Below are 20,488 nucleotides of genomic sequence, written 5' to 3'. Positions count from 1 at the left end.
CCCACCAACACCTTGGCTTTGACTTAGCACCTCCAGAGCGAGAATAAATTCTATTGTTTTAAACCACCTAGTTTGAAACTCATACAGCTGCTAGCCACACAAAACCCCCAAAAGAGTAGAATAGACACAAGTAGAATAGACACACCTGTGAGCAGGTGTGCTGCCCAGTGCCCTTGGCCCTGAGCCTCATTTACATGCTTGTAAGGGGGCCCAGGGGCTCCACCAGCCTTTCAGGCAGCACAGGTGGGGAGAGTGAAGGCCCAGAAGGCACAGACTGAGTCAGCTTCCCAGAAGTTCCCTCCAGGCACTTCCCTTACCGCTCTTTGGCCACAGCGGTGTCACGTGGCCACCCTCGGTGCCAGGGAGGACACACAGCAAAATCCGGGACGTGTTGGTGAGGAGGGGGTGGTGGGTGGAGTTGGGGTTCCTGCCAGCAGCTCCACCACCTCTTTAGGCCTGCCGGGAAGATCTAGGCTGTGGCTGCCATGGTCTCAGCAACAGAGAGTGCAGAGGGGAGCGGCCTTTAGAAACAGGGAGCGGTATTCCCACTTAATCCTGAAGAACAAGAGGCGTCTCTTGTTCCCTCTTCCCAATGCACTGCTGCCCTGTGCCCCCCACTGCTCCCTTCCTAGCCTCCCCGAAGTAGCACCCCCACCACGCTTGCGCACACAGACTTCTGGGAGGCTCCCAGCAAAGCAGGGCATCCAAGAGAGGGTGGCAAGGGCTTCTTGGTTCACGGCGCTTTCGGCCAACACAGCCAGTATGGTTTAGTACAGTCTCAGGTCTGCAGTGGGAGAGTAACTCTCCGTACCCAAACTCAGGTGTGCAGAAGTGAAGCTTCTTGCTCTGAAGTTCCATTCCCACCAATGGCAGTGTGAGGCCTAAACTTGCCAGGTAAAGGCAACTCCATCTCTTCCAGGTTACCCATCTTATCTGGGCCAAGGCCTCCAGTTAGTGTCCCCACTTTGCTTCTTCTCCCTGCCAGCATGGCGTCACGTGTCTGTCTCTCTGTTATTTGAGGAAGGGCCTCTGAGTGCCCTCGCTAGCCTCTAAGGAAGGCTCTGTCCCTGAGTATTTCTGGGCCTCTTTCCTCACTGAAGCCACGGACTGCCCTGTCAGTCTGTAGCCAACGACCCTAAAGGCTTTTGGTCTTTACTGCTGGTGACCATGGGTCCCACCACTACCCTGGGGGCAGGAACCGGGCACTTTGGCCAAGCCCTTTGGCTAGACTATCAAAGGGGCAGCAGGATATCCATATCCCATTTGGTTTCTGCAGATTGCCCCTTTTCCCGGCCCTTCTGATCTGCTGGGTCTGACCTCCGGGGCTTCCCTCCATTACTTTCTTGGACCTGAGAACCCTCTGCTTCCTCCACGAGTCCTGGTACTCCTGCACCCCCTGGCTGAACTTCCCCTCAGGGCCCTGGAGCCAGGAAGTCTGCCCCCCTAGCAGCTCGGGGGAGCGGGCGGTGGGGAGGGGTGCAGAACCACTGCCCTTCCAAACTGCCCAGGCAACCCTGCACTCAGAGCTCTGCCTTCAAAGCCAAGCAGTCACAAAATCCCAGGCAACCTTTTCAGTCCTCCAAAAGACCCACAGAACTGTTTCTTGTCAATTTTCTGCAGTTGTTTGTCTTAATGTCTCGTTGGGTGGATTTTGTGTTTTTTTATTGAGAGAGAACAAATTGTTACAGGCTTTTAAGGAAACCAAAAACATTCGCTCTCTAATTATATCTATTATTCCATCCCCATTCATCTTGCTTGCTTGTTTTCAAGCGGGCTTTTCTATTAGCCAGAAACTCCAGTCACGTCTTCCGAATAAATTAAAGCTGCTGTTTTTCTGCTGCAGTCTGTCAGAGGACTTTGTCACCTTGGTCTATAGATGTATTTAGTGTAAGATTCTGAGCAACTGTTGGGCCGGACTCATGTTGATAGTACCAGTCTTTGCCTAGCCCCTTGCTGGAAATATTTTTTGGAAATATTTAGAATGGCAGTGTTTTGAGGTGCAACTTCCAATGGTGTTTTTCCATGTTTGTTCAGTCAGTGTTTGTGGCGCACCTGAAATGCACCAGCCGTTCTGCTAAGGGCTGGGGGCATAGCCCTGCACAAGACCCTCCTGGGGGCGATTGAGCAAATAAGCCAGCGATGCCTGTGCTAACATCAGATGTAACAGTGCTTATCGTCAATGCAGCAGAACTGTTGCTGGGAGACCAGAGAATGGCTGGGGCCACTGGTGCAAGGCTGCTCGGAGGAGACCGCAGGGGAGCAGGAGTGGACCTGAGGGCAGCAGTCAGCAGGACTCTGGGCACAGATCCTCCAGGCCCTGGGCCGGGCTGGGTGCTGGCCCTGCCTCTCCCATCGCCTGCGCTCTGTAGGGACAGGCATGGAGCGGAAGAGCCTGAGCAGAGACTGGGACCACTCGGTTGAGTGAAGACCTGAGAACTCGGCGCGAGGTCTCATAAATAGGGTATTGCTAAGGCCTCAGGAAATCAGGAATCAGATGTTAATGGAGAATGAGGCTGCTTCTCAATTGGGTGCTCATATGGTATCTTTGAGTTTTAGTTGTCCCTCCTCCCCCAACACTGCCCCCTCTGTCGTCTCAGGGAGAGGGCTTCCACACCTCAAGCACTTCCCTGAGAGTCCCCATCTCAGAAGCCACAGTCACCAGGAGGGCCTGGTGCCTCCCTGGGGGGTAGGGCGGGAGGGAAGCCCCAGGTCCCCTGCTCATTGAAGCTGTCGGTGGGCAGCTCAGCGAGATGTTGAGCCTGGTGGTCAGAGCTGGCAGGGCTGATCCCTCCAATCAGGACTGGATGAAGGCCTCGCCTGTGGACGCAAAGAAACAGCTCCTGCGAAGACCCTGGCTAAAGTCCTGCAGACTCCACAGGCCTTGTTGTCGGATGACAACCGTAGTGCCATGAGTTTGTCCTTTTATTTTTACCAAGATGTTGAATTGACAACATGCTTTACTGTTTCAGTTCTTAAAGATGGGAGGACTTGGTCTTTAGAGAGAGGGATGACACCATCAAACCCTGAGAAGTATAGGAGTGAAGCCCAGCGGGAACACTTCCTCCCAGATGTTGGCTGAATGCTCCCTGCTGTTCACCACATCATAGGTCAGGGAGGGGTGCCCCAAGTAAGATGCATCTGTCACTCAGAGAACGCATTTGTGCCACCTTGAGGGAAGACTAAGTACCAGGCTCAGGGTCGTCTCTGTTCCACTCGGCACCTGTGCCATCTGCAGTTTGGCAGGGCATCCTTGGGAAGGGTTGCTGTGAAATTTGGCAGAAAAATTCCTAAGCATGTCTGACGTTATGGTGTGGCAGCAGATAAGTTGTACTCAGAGCATTAGTTACAAAATGTCATTCTTCTATTTTCAGTAAATATTCAAGATGTGATATTACAAGAAAATTTAGAAAAAGAAGATCAAATTCTGGTTTCCCTGGCAGGATTAAAGCAGGTATGTCCATTGATCTGACCTTGCATCCCACAGGCCACCGTTTTAGTGCCTGCTGGGGAGGGCCCCCAGGGCACAGGTACCGTGGCCCCACATTCCCTCCAGGCAGAGCCCCTCCTGACTGTCCACCTCCTTATGCCCCTTGGTCCTTCCAGCCATTATGTCTGACCCGCTTGCAGACCAAACTGTTTTCTACATCCCACCATTGCCCCTTAGCAAACCCGTTCTCTTTGCTCTTCATCGAAGCTGATGTGTGTCGTCCAGCTTAAGTCCAGGCATTCATAAGTAAACATACAAACATCCCGGGCACTCAGAGCATAAATAATCACCACCTACAGCAGGCCTCAGCCCCTCGAGGGCCACACTTGCCTATTCAACCCTCGAAGGACCAAATGGAACAGAAAAAGGCCAATGAAGAGAGTTCAGGGCATTTGCTGTCGGCCCATGTTATTACCGCTGGGGTGGACTTGCTCAAGCGCCAAGGACTGTTCCATGGGGCTGGATGTGTGGGCACACGTGCTTCCCGCTTTAGGATAACCATCCAGAATGTGATACCATATCTGACCCTGTGAGAACCTGGCCATTCAGAATGTGAAATTTTCCTTGGTCATTCATATGTCAGTGGTTTTGATAGGGTTGAATTTTTGCTGTTATTTCTTTCTGAAGATAACCTATTCATATCCTCACTATGAAAGAATGTCAGTGAGCAGTCTTGTTCAGAGGTATTAGAGGGTTAGCTGACATTTCAAAACAAACTCATTCATCACTCTCATGTACTTTCTTCTTCTTTTAAAATAGATCAAAGACATTCTAAAAGGTTCCCTGCGTTTCAACCAAAGCCAGCTGGAGGCCGAGGAGAATGAGCAGATCACCATCTCCGATGACCACTACTGCTCCAGTGGCCAGGGCCATGTGCCTGGGGCCACCAAGCAGGTACAGGAGCTCTGATGAACACTGGACCTTAGCTTGACAGGGGCACATTCAAATATGAATAATAAAACCCCACCAGTTTTTTCACATGACCATGAGTGAAGTTCAACTATAAAATACAACTGACCCTAAGCCAGCGGTACTGTGTGTACCTATGCAGGTTGTGTCCTCCAGTGCCCTGGGTGATGCCATTCCAGATAATTAGGCTAGTGTCTTCTGGAGTTGTGCAGTACACAACCTACACACCTGTATGCAGCAGCTCTGTGCCAGACTTCCTGCCAGTCCCATTGTGCAGCATTAGAAGGCCAGATCTCTGCCTCAGTTATTGGTCAGTTGCCTCCAGCTGAGGCCTCCATTCTGCTTTAGCACAAGAAGTACCATCCATGCTTTCCTAATGGTGTCTTGAGTATGTTTCACTTGCTAGTACCTTTTTTTGCCTCATGGGGAAGGACTTCTCAATGTCCATCCTCAAAGGCAAATAGGTCAGCAGATTTTTTTTCTGTAAAGAGCCAGAGAATAAGTATTTTAGGATTTTCGGGCCACATAGGGTCTCTGTCACATATCTGTTTTTGTGTTTGGTGTGTTTGTTTATTCTTAAAACACCTTTAAAAATACATAAGCCATTCTCAGCTTGACAGCCACATAAAAATGAACCATAGGCCAGATTTGGCCCCTGAGCTGTGGTTTACCAACTTGAGCTCTCAGGTGTCAGTGTTGCGTAATTTATTCTAAAGTAGAATTACAGAATTTTCCAGTTAGAAGGGGTCTAAGAAATCCCTGCTTTGCTTTTTTTTTTTTTTTTTTTTTTTTTTTCTCTTCCCCACACTCACAGCCTGTGGAAATTCCTGGCCCAGGGATTAAACCCATGCCACAGTCACAACCTGCATTACAGCTACAGCAACACCAGATCCCCAACCCACAAGGGAATATCCCTGTTCATTTCAGTAGTAGGAACAGGCTCACCAGGCATTGTTTTCAGAATTCCTGTCCCAATCCAACCACGTTCCAGCTCCACCACGCTGCCTCCCTGTATGTTAGCTGATGGGACTAAACGTTTCTAATAATATTCTTCTTAAATGGATTGCAAAATGCACATTAGTAACATTTCATCTAAGTTACTCAAAAACTAGCATCCAAATGCTTGTAAATTATTTCTTTATGTATTTTAACAAAGTAAAATGACATTTTAGAATCAGACTTTTTCAGTGTTAAGAGTACTTTTCCAGGAGAACCCTGTGTGGTTATTTCCATCCAGCTCTAAAAGGAAGTCTTCAGAGAGCATTTTGAGTCTGCATTTTTAAAACCATGTGAATGTAACATTAATACTGCCTGTTTAGATTAGTTCCTCCAAATTCCCCGTCCATGCATAAATGTTTGATTTTCAGTAATCATTTATTCATATAGTATTGTGCCCAGGTTCACCCCCAAACCATTTTTTTTTTTTTTGTCTTTTGTCTTTTTTGTTGTTGTTGTTGTTGTTGTTGTTGTTGCTATTTCTTGGGCCGCTCCCGCAGCATATGGAGGTTCCCAGGCTAGGGGTCGAATTGGAGCTGTAGCCACCGGCCTACGCCAGAGCCACAGCAACGCGGGATCTGAGCCACGTCTGCAACCTACACCACAGCTCACGGCAACGCCGGATCCTTAACCCACTGAGCAAGGGCAGGGACCGAACCCACAACCTCATGGTTCCTAGTCGGGTTCGTTAACCACTGCGCCACGACGAGAACTCCCCAAACCATTTTTAATTGACAATTTGATTTTAAAATTTAGCAAGCTGTTTTTTTAAGCTGTAAAAATACTACAGAAAAAGACCTTTCAAAAAAGCTGGCAAATGTGGTAAATTTGAACCTTCTTGGTTATACTTTATAACTGTCATTCCTAGTTTTCATGCTTTTTACTTTTTAAATTGGAGTATAGTTGTCTATAATATTGTGTTTCAGGTGTACAGCAGAGTAAATGGGTTATGCACATATATATCTATTCTTTTTCAGGTTCCTTTCCCGGGTAGGTTATTACAGAGTATTGAGTAGATTTCCCTGTGCCCTACAGTAGATCCTTGTTATTCACCTGTTTTAGACACAGTGGTGCCTGTATGTGAATCTTGTTTGTAGGAATCTGCCTGTTGCCCCCACTGCCCCCACTGAACCAGTGTAGCCTCCAGAGGAGCAACCCGTGAGCTGGGGTGGGGAATGGTGGGTGCAGTGTGATAGGCCCTTGTTCCTGCAGGGTCGGGCTCCCTACTAGGGATGATAGTGGGGGGGGGGCACCCCAGCCCGCAGGGACCTCACCCAGTCCCACTTTTCAACCGATTTCTTCCCTCTCCCCTGTGCTCTGCCTCCTGCGCAGACCCCTTCAGCAGCGCAGGGGCGCACAGAGAGAGGTGGCCCGGACGACTTCATCCTCGTCTCCAAGGATGACGACGGGGGCAGCACCAGGGCGCCCGCACCCGGCCAAGCGCAGCCCCTACGGCTCCTCAGGAGCTTGGCCCGCCCCGCCCTGGTTTTCTCAGACCCGCTGACTGGTCCGGCTTCGGCCCCCTCCAGCAACCCCAGTTCCAGCCCCGATGACGACAGCAGCGGCCACAGCAAGGACTCGGGCTTCACCATTGTGAGCCCCCTGGACCTCTGACCGCCGCCTGGCCACCCCCGCAGCCCCGAGGAGACGCCTCTGAAACCCAGCCTCTTCCCAGCGTGCACGTGGCCTTGGGGCAGCCCTCGGAAGGTGCAGAGAGAAGCAGGGGGACGTCAAGCACGGTGGGACCTTGCCTCAAAAGCAGACAGCTTGTCCCCGCCCCAGTAGCTCACCTCGACCCCTGCACCCCCCGCCGCTGCCCTGAGGTGACGCTGGGTAAAGACCCAGCGTCACACTCATGGTCAAAAAAGACCAATCACAGCTAGAATCTCTTTCCCTCTGTCTCTCCTCCCCAACTGAGAAGGTGTGGCCACTCTGACAGGTGCATCAAGAAGAAGGAAGAGGGTTTCACATCTTCCCTCTCTCAGAGCATCAGGCATAGGAAAACTGACTGATACCAAAAACCATTCTCTCTGGACATCTCGATCTCACCCTATTTCATTATTTCTCCCTTGGGAAGCCACACAGCACTGCCAGGAGCAACAGAATGGACGGGAACTTGCGGTTTCCAGGACTGAAACAAGCCTCACAGAAAACTGAAATGCTCTTTAGAAACAGGGTCTAAACTTAGGAATTCTATTTAGGTGTAACATGGTTCAGATTTTTTTTTTTTTCATTTACTAAAGAATACATTTCCTCAAACCAGATCAACTCTGGCCATCCCTGCCCCTCCTTAAACAGTTGTATTTCACCCTTTAGAATCTTCGAAGCCAGAAGAGAAGGTCATTTAGCCATGTATTAGCCGTGAATGTACACCCTGACTCTGGTGTGACAGGATGGCGGAGCTCGCACAGAAGAGGATCTAGACTAGCAGGAGAAACCTTGCGACTTTGGGACAACTCCCCAGCAAGCATGCTGTTCTTTTCCATCGCTTGGCTTATCTCTTTGAAGAAAGGGGTCAAAAGAAGGCTGACCTCTTTAGAGGAAAGGTGGAGCAAACCCTGGGCTGGTCACTCGCCACCCACCTGCCCCCGAAGACCTCAGGCAATGCATTTTATCGCTTTTGTCTGGGACTCTGCGTCTGGGAGAGGATGCCTCAGACAGAACCACAGACCCCTTCAGCTCGAAAGTTTGCTGATTTTAACAGCCTGTATGAACCACAGCAGATGACATGTGCCTTGCTCTCAGCGTCTAAGTCACAGGTTAGATGATGAGTGCCTGCCGTTACTATAAATGTAGCCTTTTTTTTCAGTTTCATATTTTGTTATTTTTTTATGATTTCTGGATTTTCACTTTAAATTGAATATTGCTGTTTACTTGCCAGTGAAGTTCAAGGATTGCTAACAGTAATCTTACACATTATTTTATTTCTCAGACTATAAATCTACTTTTAATTCTTTACTATTTTCTTTTTTTTTTTTTTTTCCCACGTAGAGTTCTGAAATGAGCTAAGAGCCTAACTAAGCTCCCTGCTGGCTGCTGGCTGCTGGCAGCAGGAAACTGCACTATCATTCAAACAACAGAGGTTTAATTTTCTAAACAGAATGACACTGAGCAAAGACCAGTGGAGATGCGCACCTTGATTAAAGTACATTATCAGCAAACAAATGACAAGAACTAGGCAAAGGAGTTGTGTTTTAAAAGGAGCTTTCAGGGTCTTGGCAGAAGTAAATTCAATATATTAGCCTGAGCATCTAATAATGAGTCACCAAGTCATAGATGCCATCATAGTTAACTGGTTGACTTACCTGAATCACTGACAGGAAAATGGACAAATAAGAAAACAGTTAGTGAAGATCTAGGAAGCCTTTACTCTTCCAAAATTTGAGAGCAATTTGGTTTGGGAGAAGAAATAGACTGCAGTGTCCAGTATCAAAAATCATATGACGTTTCACCGATTTGGAAAAGAAAGTTTTGGAGGAAAGATTCAGCTGGCCGGAGGAGAGCTGCACCCGCTCCAGCCCCTCCACCTGCTGCCGGCTCACTGTCTGCACTACCTGAAGGCTCACTTTGCTTCGGCAGGAACCGACGACGCTGAGAAGGGGGAAGCAGTGTTGGTTGATTTACAAACAACAGCTGCCACTGGGTAAAGTCGTGGCCACTGTATGTACCAAAAGCAAAATAGCAAGCCAGGCAAGCAACTTACTTTTGACAAAGGGGTCCACCAAGTAACTGGCTCTTCTTAAGAGTAGAATATCTTGGACTGGAAATTTTCAACGTTAAACCTTCAATTAAATGCACACACTGCTATTGGAGAAATATCATAAAACATCTTTTTAATGTGAACACTACTTCATACAATGCAAAATTATGTACAGTGTGTTGCTTCCAGGTTGATTGCCTTTACATTGTCTACACGCTAGCTGGTGTTTCCAGCTGGGAATCCTCTGTCCAGCCACAGCGCCCTTGAACCCAACCGCTCTCTAAGTTCAGGGAGTCTGGCTACTTACAGTCTCCTCAGTAACCATGGCTCAGCAGGCACGCCCCCCCCCCCAATCATCTATGCCCTAGAGACCCCAGTGATCATACATAAGTAAAAGTTGTAGATTAGATTTTCCCCAATAAATACTAATTAAACAGTACAATCCATCTTTAAGACATTGTTTTCAAACAGGAAAATGTCGTCTGTTTCTCAATGGAACTAGAGTGACTACTCTGTTGTTCACACTGGAACCGAGTTATGATGCTTTTGTATACAAATATAGCATATTTGGGCCAGGAATATAGTTTCTTGTTAAAGAGTTTATTTGCCTCCACACGCAGGGTTGCTACATACATTCACAGTTTTAAGAGACTGCAATAGCTATTCCAGTTGTGCTTTAAAATCTCCAATATTATTTTCATTAGTGAGTGCAAAGCAAATGTCCCATCTGACTGCAGTTGGTCCTGGAGTTATAAACTCCATAATGATCTCTAGAGAGCTCCCTCATTCTCCAGTTTCATCATTTGCTTTTTCAGGTATGACTTCGAGGCTCCGGCGTGGCTTCTGAATGTCGGCATTTTCTGTGCCCGGTTTATTGAGCCCACAGGAAACAGCCGCGTAGTGGATCTGCTTCAGGTTCTCCACAGTCTCATTCTTGGCATACTTCAAGAGATCCGCTTGTCCCTGTGATAAAACATGCAGTTAAATAGTGTGATTGATTACAATTTGACAACAGAGGTCTTCCATTGACATAGAAATATTTCCATTCCATGAGAGGGCGTATCTATTTATTATCAGCACTGCATCCAAATAGGTCAGTTTTAACAACAACAAAACAAGTTTGTTTTACCAGTCCGCAATACCAGACTCCAAGAGTGTGCTACCTTTTCAGTTCTTTCCATTTTCTGGGTACTTTATTTTTACACATATGGAATCAAGGAGACTATTCTTCTGTTGCCTTGTTTTTTTTCATCAGAAGTTATGTCTTGGCAATATTTCCATGTCAGTATATGTAGGTCTACCACAGGATGACAGGGTATGTGAAAGCAAAACTCTGCAGATGGTCTAGGATAATTAAGGTAGTCATACCGGAGTTCTTTATCTGGTAAATCCTGCGTTTCTTGTGTTCAGACCAGTCACCACGGCACCTTGAACAGACTAGGCCTTGGGCCATCCTCCAGAGGAGACTCAAAGGAACCTTACAGGCCGTGATCCCAAGGCCAACGAGTGGCCAGACTTTACCCCCATCACTTTTACTTTGCTCTGTGCAACCACATCCACATGCCTGCCACGTCCTAGAGTTAGGACACCCAGTTGAGGAAAGAGCAAATCCGAGAGAAGGGAGGGTGTTCCTGGCAGCGTTCCTGTCCCATCCCCTCAGAAGAACAGAGGCTATGGAAAACGCTGCCACCCACCTACCTCCCAGGGTGCCTGGTTTGGGAGACGCCTACTAAACTGGCTTTGCAATGTGTTCGCTGAGAGACTCAAACCCGCTCTGGTTTCACACATTCCACTTCAAATTGTGTCACTTACTCTACTTGGTTTTCGTCTTGAAAGATTTAAAACAACCTTACAGGTCAAAATACTTTAAGGTTCTTACGTAGATTCCTAAAATAACTTTTAAAGCTACAGCTGAGGGCAGGGCTCCTGCCGAGAGTCCAGCATGATTTTCTTCCTCCCGGCGCCTCTGCCCACGGCTCACCTGGAGAGGGGACAGCCAGAAAGGAAGGACCACTGGCAGATGACCAGACTTTCTGTCTGACCACAAAAGATGTTCTAGTTTTTAATATATTAAAATATTTTTAATATTTATATTTCAAGGCACCTCTGTTAGTGCTATGCAGTTTGTGAGTCCAAAATTAACAATCACAATTCCATTTCTCTTATTTAGCTAAAACAATAAGGGTTCTAGATTTGTTCATTTTTTCCAAGCTTTTCTTAAACTATCTCTTAGAGAAAAACAGTCGCCTTCCTTCTGAAGTGAGTGATCAGTGTGGCCACAGGGACTCTGCCGCCCTCAGCCACGACTGTGCAGTGGCCATGTGGTTGAAAGCCAGAGATCAGCGGCCACCTGCTGTCCCCAGGGGCCTGTGGACACCTTTCTTCCTAGTTACACACAGTGGAGAAAAGAGAAAGAAGAGGACACATACCACTTGGGGAGTCTGACAGAAGCCCAAAAGCATCAGATGTTTTTGTTTTCATGCAAATAGGAATCTAAGTCACGAGTGTCTGGTTGGACCTCAGCATGTCTGGGGCCCACAAGGATTCCTGGGTTGTTCTGGGGCCCAAGTCCCCAGTCCAGCAGGCTTCACCTGGATGATGGGGAGCTGGGCTGCCTCCTGCCGCTTGGTTTGCTGTCCCCTCGGGAACACGGAGGAACAACCGATTTTAGGTGCCTTCACTAATATAATCGAGCATGACACTATAACAGGCCCTTCCCTCACATCCTCTGCTTTAGTTCCTCCCTGAGGTACTCAGATAACTTTATCTGATGAACATTTCCTGAGTTGTCTGACTAGTCAGAGAATTGTGCATGAGCCGATCACATACTCCGTGACACCCCACTTCCCTCACATGGCCTCTAAAAAGGCTTTGCTGAAACCCTTACGGGAGTTTGGGGTTTGGGGGCACGAGCCACCCATCTCTTTGCAATACATCTTCCTCTGCTCCAAACCTGACCTTTTGGTTTGTCTGGCCTCACTGTGCATTGGGCATACGGACTTGCAGTCAGTAACAGTTTTGGCAAGCCAGCTAGGAGTCTGCCTGAAGCCACTCAACCCAGCTAGAGGCAGCCCCTTCCCTGAGTCTCAGCAGCTGCTGGACTCATTTTGTTCCAGGGAACTGGGAGGGACTGCCTCTGACAGGTGCTGTCTGCCCCGAGGCATGAGGCTATTTGGAGCCTAGAAAAGTCCAGAGCCATAGTCCACATTTGGTGTAACTTGGTGGTGAGTCATTCCGGCTTGCGCAGGCTGGAAATTCTCTCCACTCTTTTTGGGCTGCTTCCCTTGTGGGGAGTGAGCCACTCTGCATCTGTTCTTCAAGAGCTGAGCCAGTCTGTTTAGGGGCCTCTGTCTGGGAATGGAAGTCGAATTCTGGACAACACCTCCTCTGATTTTCTGTCTATGACTGTAGCCTGTTTGTGGTGTTTCTGTGTATATCATTCTGGGGTGCCCCATTCTCTTTCAAGACCCTGGCTGCTCTCAAGGCTTCCATCTGGAAATGGAATTTTGGATTACACCTCCTCTGATCCTTTGTTTGTGGGGCCATATACTTGTTGTTTCTATGTGGGTCAGTACTTGCTTTGGCCAGTTGAGATCTCTTTGGTGAGGGGACTCAAGTGTGACAACAGCAGGGTATCCTTCCCTACTGCATTGGTTGCACCTGTGGCGATGCACTGGTTGAGATGTCCCCCTTTGGACTAGCCTTTGTCGTTCTTTCAGCTTCCTCTCTGATGGGACCTTGGTTGGGAATCTCCCTTTTAGGGGCTTGGGAACCTGTGACCATGAGAGACTGATCTGAATTGTTTGCTTGATATTTGATAACACCAGCTGTGACTAATTAAGTATGAACGATCAGAACTCTGTTCCATCTTAGACTCCCCTGTGCTATTTTTGCAAAACTGGGAGATCTTTAGCTATGCTCCCATAAGTGAAAAAAATAATGTTTTTATTGTAGCATTTTATGGCCTCAATACTTCTTCATACCTGGTGAACAATGGCCCCTAATGGCTCTGCTATTATATCAAAGTGGATATTTTGCAATTGGTTTTATCTTGGGAGAATGTGTGTGTATCTATGTGAGTGAGTGTCTCGCTATCTGAGTCCAAATCCTGTTCTCTCACGTTCTGATTATGCTCCAAGTGAGGCATGTGAATGTGAGAGACTGATATGTATTATTGTCTATTGATGTCATTTGTTTAAATAGAAGTGGGTATTTGGAAACTAGGGAGGGAAAGTTCCCTGAAAATAGCCAAGATGGCTGGGTTTTATATAAGCAGTTAAGAGGAAGAATGTAGGAGTTCTTGTCGTGGCATAGAGGAAACTAGGAACTAGGAACCATGAGGTTGTAGGTTTGATCTCTGGCCTTGCTCAGTGGGTTAAAGGATCCGGTGTGAGCTGTGGTACAGGTTGCAGACATGACTTGGATCTGGCATTGCTGTGCCTCTGGCATAGGCTGGCAGCTGTAGCTTTGATTAGATCCCTAGCCTGGGAACTTCCATATGCTGTAGGTGCAGCCCTAAAAAGCAAAACAAACAAAGAAAAATGAATGTACATTTCTCTTCCTATGCCTTTGAGATGTGAATGGTCTCTCCAGATATTTGGTAATGTGAAATTTAGAGTTATACTAAATTAAGTTAAATGATAGACGTTTCTTATAGTTGTTTCTAGATGGGAGAATTAAGGGGCAAAAGAATATTGATACAGAAAGTGAATGTTTATAGAAAAGGAACTCTGAGACAGGAGCTTTGTGCATGGTCAGGATGGCTGAGTTTAGACTAAATTTAGTGTGAACTTTATTACTAAAAGTAAGCTGGTTTAAGACTAGCTCTGTTTTTCTTACTGTTAAAGAGGACATTTTTCTGGGATGCTACCTTTGCTAACAGATTGTGTGAGTTTCTGTGCCTTTAAGTGATCTGTATTCACTTTTGAGATCTCGTTTCACTTTTGTCTCACAGTGACCTATGATCTTATTTGACCAAGTGTTTTGAAATTTTTTGACAAATTTCCCCCAAAAAGATTTTATTTAAAGTTCTTTTGACCTCCAGCTAACTTTGGGATGCTTTAGAGAATCCTTGAGGCATCTCAGAGAAAACTATTAAATTAACTAGGATTGGTTGGTATGCTAAATTACACAGGAAACAATGTCCAGTGAGTGATAATCCTCTTTATATGATATGGATAAGTGTTATTAATACAGACATTCTAGAAATAATATAAATTTCTGAAATTGGGCTATGTCCTGGTATAATGTTAATTTTTTTTTTTTTTTTTTTTGTCTTTTGTTGTTGTTGTTGTTGCTATTTCTTGGGCCGTTCCCGCGGCATATGGAGGTTCCCAGGCTAGGGGTCGAATCGGAGCTGTAGCCACCAGCCTACGCCAGAGCCACAGCAACGTGGGATCCGAGCCGCGTCTGCCACCTACACCACAGCTCACGGCAACGCCGCATCGTTAACCCACTGAGCAAGGGCAGGGACCGAACCCGCAACCTCATGGTTCCTGGTCGGATTCGTTAACCACTGCGCCACGACGGGAACTCCTAATGTTAAAATTTTAGTTATCATCTTAGTTATCTTAAAATTATCTTGTATATCACAACAACTTGGTTAAGCCTGTCAAAAAACATTATAACCAGAGCTCTGGCCTTGCCTCCCTAAGTCCTTTATCATTCACAGATAGTTAAGCTGATGCTTTGCTAAACTGCTTCATCTTCAGGAAGAGTCATAGAAAGGGCTTTTTGAGAAGTAGAGGGTTTTTATGACTTTTAAATCATAATGCAAACTAGGTAAGATATTTTAAAAGTCTAATGAAAACTCTGATTTCATAAAATTTTAGTAAAAAGGATTATTATAAAGGATTGAGTAAAATGAATATAGTCATGATTTCTTGGTTTTGTCTGAAATATTTCTTGGTTTTGTCTGGCTTTTCATCTGTGTTTTTCCAGATATAAGGATACCTTTCCCCTTAAGTTAATTATGTTTATAGCAAAAGTATACCTTTATAAACACAACTGAAACATTTATCTTTTCTCTCTACTTGATCCCTCCAGAGACTGGAAACTCTTAAATTCTCAGCAGCTTTATCAGGTAACTTAGGAAGGACACTTCCTAACAGGTGCAAAAACCTCGAGGTATTCTGGGGATCTCAAAAAACAAGAAATTCACCTAAACCTGTAAGGCAAAAAATCTGTGACAAGCACTTGGCATGGCCCTTTCCTGGCCCTGAGACGCCTTTTAAAATTTCAGTCTGAGACTCCTTATGAAAAATTCTAACACGGCCAATTTAAAGAAATCAACATGATCAGTTAACCAGACTCATCTGCAAACCAATCTTAATTTGACTGTATTTGATTTAAAATGAGGATAAGTTTAGAAAGAGGTTATGTTTCAGTGGATATCAAATTCTGATGCTGTTAATTGAGGTTTGTCTTTACTGTCTAACACTCACCTCCCAGACAGTTCCTTGTTATCATGCTACATAACCGTAAAGTTTAACTGAATTATTAAGAAGGACACTTAAGTTTCGGAGGCTCACTCACCCCAGCAGTCTACCTTTGGATAAATATCAGATGCCCCTTACCTGCACTAGGGATTATACATACTGGAAACAGCTTTGCTAAAATATGTCGAGAGACCAATTTACCTTGAGATAAGGCCTGGCCAGTTGCACTGCTTCAGATCAGAATGGCTCCCAGAAGCTGGCTTAAATTAAGCAAGCCCCTTTGAGATACTGTATGGTAGGCCATTCCAGATGTCTGCCAAGGCAGGAGGATCTATAAAAGCTCTGAAAGATCTAGCTGTTGCAAATTATGTTAAACCCCTGGGCACTGTACTATCTTCTGTTCATGAGTTTGCCTCCAACAAGTCTGCCTACCCAACTGAAGTAGCCTTACATCCTTTCTGGCCTGGAGACTGAGTCTTCCTTAAAGCCTGGAGAGGAAAGGGTCTGAACATCAGCTGACTGCAAGGTGGCCAGGACCACATGTGGTACCAGGCCTTCATCTGTTAAGTCAGCTGGAGGAAAGCCATGGATTCATCACTCTTAGGTTAAAGCAGCACCAGTGTTGTCAGAAAATGGCCCAACTCCCCGAAAGGCCTAGAGTGCAATAGGTTTGTGAGCCTTCAAAAGGCTTACGGTTGCTCAAGAAGACAAGTATTGAGATTGCAGTTTCAGTATAAATGGAGAAGGATGAGTCAACCCACTTGTTTAGTCTTGTTCAACTGAACAGCACACGAATCTAGTGTAATTATGGTAGAGTTGGAAAGTTAAAGTTAACAGATAGGTACAGGAAGTGGAACCAAAAGCCCAAGTCCAATTACAAATTAGACAACAAAAGTGCTAAGGGGCTTCATCAGGTTCAAATAAATGTCGACAAAGAAAGAAAGGGAATTGTACTATTTACTAAATACTCTAAGGAAGATTCGCTGCTGAAAGCTGATCAGTTCTAGTCCATGATCACCCCTCACTGCCCCTGTTCAACAGGGGCAGCCAGAGTGGTCACTGCCTCTTTCCTGCAAGACTGTGGAATGGACAGTGTCAGTGGAGAGCTGTAGGAGCAGTGACAAATCTGACTGAATATTAGATCTGTTTCTCTTCCTTTAACCTATATATTCCATTGCTTTTGCTATAAGTTCATCACTAAAGGGATGTTGCCTGTAGCTCAAAGTACACCTAATGGCCATCTCAGGAAACCCTGCCCTATGCTTGAAAGGTAAACTAAAATACCTTTTGTTCAGCTCACAGACACATCTTGACCCAGCCCACCAGTGAATGGCTGCAAGGAGGAAGAAATTAGCACATCCCCTCCCAGAGTCTGGCAAAACCAGGAGATATTTGCAACAATTTATGACCTCACTTATATTGCTAGCTATATTATATGTATATTTCCTGTTTTACAGAATTAATTCTTATACTATCAAATGTGTGACTGAACTCTGATAAAAAATAATGATGACAAGGCAACTTGAAATAGTTGACCAGATATATAGTCATAATACAAGAACAATAACTAACACTGCAATTCTAGATGTGTGAAGAAGCAACAAGAGGGAGTTTTTCCTGGACCATAACAGATTGGTAAGACAGGTGCCCAGAGACTTTTGACTACTGTTAGTAAAGCCTAGTCTAGTGACTAGCACACTGACGAGCCTATGAAGGAAATCCTTGCCTGACTTAGGAAGAGCATTTCTAGCACCACGGGCAAAGTGGTCATGAAGTGCTTCCCAACCCATGTCACACTTATGACCATAAGGAAGGCCTGCCAACTAAAAACTGGCACTTGCCATCTGCCTTGTATGAGGATTAAGTCACAAGCCACTGCGGCCACTGACCTCCAACACCCCCTGTGGGGAGTGCAGGGTGGACATCAGGAGTGAGGCCCTCTGTGCTCTGGGAAAAAATGACAGAACAGGTCTTCAGATAGTTAGATATTTTCAGGAGAAGATTTTATGAGCCCAATTCCTGCATCTCCTCATATCTAGAAAAGCACTAAAATCATTAACACTGACATCTGCTTTGGCCATTGAGGTGAGAAATGAATATGAAAGTCAAAAGTGAAGAGAAGTGGTCAGACATCCAAGGTGAGACTGGGTGGCCATTGGGGGTGTGATTTCAAACACGCTCCTGTATTGCCAAGAACTGAGTTGTGTCGGCCTCATTCTCAAAGCAGTGTCTGCTGGAGAGGACCCTGTGGTTCCTCTGTCAAGTTTACTATTAACCTCCTTATCTGAAACATGACTCCTTTACTTATCCAACACCCCTTTTGTTCTCAAGATTGAGGATCAAAGGAAAGGGGGGGATGCAATGGACAGGCCCTTCCCCATATCCTCTCCTTTAGCTCCTCCCTGAAGTACTCAGAGAACAGTATCTGATGCCCACTTCCTGAGTTGTTTCACAGATGTGAAAAATCCCCACCAAACGGAAGATGTTAACTATCTGACCATGAGCAAGCAGCCCTCAGGCCCCCTGGAGCCTAAAGATTGATAATGTTACCTTGGTGACACTACCCTGTCACGGCACCCAGTCAGAGAATTGTGCAGAAGCTGATCACTTACCCTTCCCTCACCTGGCCTTTAAAGATGCTTTGCTGAAAACCTCAGGGGAGTTCAGGTTTTGGGGGCACAAGCCACCCATCTCCATTCAGAAAGCGTCCTCTGCTCCAAACTTGACCTTTCAGTTTGTGTGGCCTCACTGTGCGTCAGGCACACAGACTCGCATTCATTAGCACTGACTCCTCTGCTTCTCCATGCAGACCCTGACTCAGGGCGCACCAGGCCCAGGCCAAGACTGGCTGTCACCCCAAACAGGCCTCACATTCATCCCTTCTGGCCTTGCCCAGCAGCTTGATGTGCATGTGGCTTAATTTTTCCCATCACCCTGAGTCTCCAGAAGCTGCAGGTCCCTCAGTGCCACTCTGAGGTGACACAAGCAGGTCTAGGGTTCCTCTGCTATCTCTTCCAAGCATTTTTCTGCAACCAAAACCCAAGAATCAGGTACAGCCTCTATGGAGAACAGTATGAAGTTTTCTTAAAAAACTAAAAGTAGAGCTGCCATATGATCCAGCAATCCCACTCCTGGGCATCTAATCAGACGAAACTATAATTCAAAAAGATATGTCAACTCCTGAACAGTACCCAAGACATGGGAAGCAACCTAAATGTCAATCGACAGGACGAGATAAAGATGTACATTTACACACAATGGAATACTACTCAGCCATAAAAAAGAATGATGCCACTTACACAACATGGATGGACCTAGAGATTATCATACTGAGTGAAGTAAGTCAGAAGGAGACAAATACCATATGATATCACACACTGGAATCTAAAATACAATATAAATGAACCTATCTATAAAACAGGAATAGACTCAGAGACATAGAGAACAGACTTGTGGTCGCCAAGGGTTGGGGTGTGGACTGGGAGTTTGGGATTAGCAGATGCAAACTATTATATACAGAATGGGTGAACAAAGTCCTACTGTATAGCATGGGGAACTACATTCAATAGCCTGTGATAAATCTTAATGGAAAAGAATATGGAAAAGAATGTAAATATATGTATAGCTGAGCCACTTTGCTGTACATCAGAAATTAACAGAACATTATAAATCAACTATACTTCAACAGAAAAAAAATAAAAGCCTGAGAATCAAACTTGCAAAGCTTTACTACAATCTTATGACTGAGAAGCCAAAGCCAGGTTGACAGGAAGTTACAGTTTCTTCAATGTTATTTAACTGGTATATTAATAGTATAAGGTCACAAATAGAGTACTTTTTAATGAATATTCTCTGATCAGTCACTGTTTTAGGTGATGCAAGACTCATGTAGAAACTATGTCTCAATCCAGTATATCACGAGTATTCAGGATCACAGGCTGAACGCATAAACCTCCTGTGAGACTGTTCTGAAAACTATTTAATGTTATATCTCTCATAGCCATGATTTAAATTCAAACAATTTAATTACAGTCCAAAGTGTGATGCCACAGAGCCTATGATATGTCAAAGTTAGGCACATAAGAACATATACCACCAATTCCTTCTGGGAACAACTGTCACCATTTATTGAGTGACAACTATGTGCAAGACATTGTAATAAGCACTTTACGAAGATTATCTCAGGACAGTTCCTAATTCTGCAAGAGAATTGTGATCACTATGCCCACTTCATAGATGAGGAAATAATTTAGAGAGATTGAGAGCTTTGCCCAAGGCAGAGTCTACACAGTACATTATCCTTAAATACACACAACTTTCTGGTTTTGTTTTCTTTGTGGATAAACTAAACCAGCGGCCCAACTACAGGAGTGGAGCCCCGCATGCTACATGTGACACTAAAGTGAGCAGAGTGGAAGAATGACCACATTTTCAGTGCACTCAGCATATCACCAAGGTTGCAGACACTTTACCCTTCCTGTGATTAAATACAGAAGCAGAATTAGATTTCCAGTTTCTGTTAAGTGAGGAAAGGGTGGAAAACAGAATGAAAGAGAGCTCGACTGCTGGTTCTAAACGCCCCCCACCAGGCCCTGAGGTGCCCAGGACGATCTTCTGGGAGCAGGGCCAGGATGTGGAGCAGGAAGACTCCTGAAAACACAAGCAAACATGCCGCACGCATCCGCATCAGCACCTCCCTCGCACTAATAATCTCTCAAGCGCATCTTTGCATAATTAAACATCAGCTGAGTAATCACAAATTCCACATCATTGAGATCCAAACGTCCTAAGTTTTACTGTTTTAAATGGGTCAGAAAGAACAGCCTGCCTAGCAACAAACACTACTGTAGTTTGATTTTCTGGAGGAGTTTTCATATACTAAATAGAGAAACGGCTTTTACTTGGTTAGCACTTTTCAGGAAAGCAAACAACATAATACATCAGCTATAATAAGTGAAG

General features: G+C 45.6%; 2 protein-coding genes across 10 annotated transcripts in view; one reads left to right on the top strand and one right to left on the bottom strand.

Moving 5' to 3' along the window:
* Positions 1-19,230, top strand: part of TBC1D5 (TBC1 domain family member 5) — a 546,905-nt gene extending 527,675 nt beyond the window's left edge. For 7 of the 8 annotated variants that reach the window (XM_021069681.1, XM_021069680.1, XM_021069682.1 and 4 more), the window contains 3 exons: positions 3,372-3,451; positions 4,247-4,381; positions 6,725-19,230. In XM_021069681.1, coding sequence (XP_020925340.1) covers positions 3,372-3,451; positions 4,247-4,381; positions 6,725-7,006 — 497 coding nt within the window. In that variant the 3' untranslated portion in view covers positions 7,007-19,230. The remainder of the gene's footprint in view (positions 1-3,371; positions 3,452-4,246; positions 4,382-6,724) is intronic. The other variant, XM_021069686.1, reaches the window with a different exon arrangement.
* The window catches only part of PLCL2 (phospholipase C like 2), a 209,345-nt gene continuing 198,056 nt past the window's right edge, over positions 9,200-20,488 (bottom strand). For both annotated transcript variants that reach the window (XM_021069677.1, XM_021069678.1), the window contains exon 7: positions 9,200-10,055. In XM_021069677.1, the coding sequence (XP_020925336.1) occupies positions 9,876-10,055 (180 nt within the window). In that variant the 3' untranslated portion in view covers positions 9,200-9,875. The remainder of the gene's footprint in view (positions 10,056-20,488) is intronic.

This window comes from Sus scrofa, chromosome 13 (assembly GCF_000003025.6).
Source record: "Sus scrofa isolate TJ Tabasco breed Duroc chromosome 13, Sscrofa11.1, whole genome shotgun sequence".
NCBI classification, from domain to species: Eukaryota; Metazoa; Chordata; class Mammalia; order Artiodactyla; family Suidae; genus Sus; species Sus scrofa.
The sequence above is the reverse complement of the archived record's forward strand: the minus strand, read 5'-3'. Positions and strand labels throughout refer to the sequence as shown.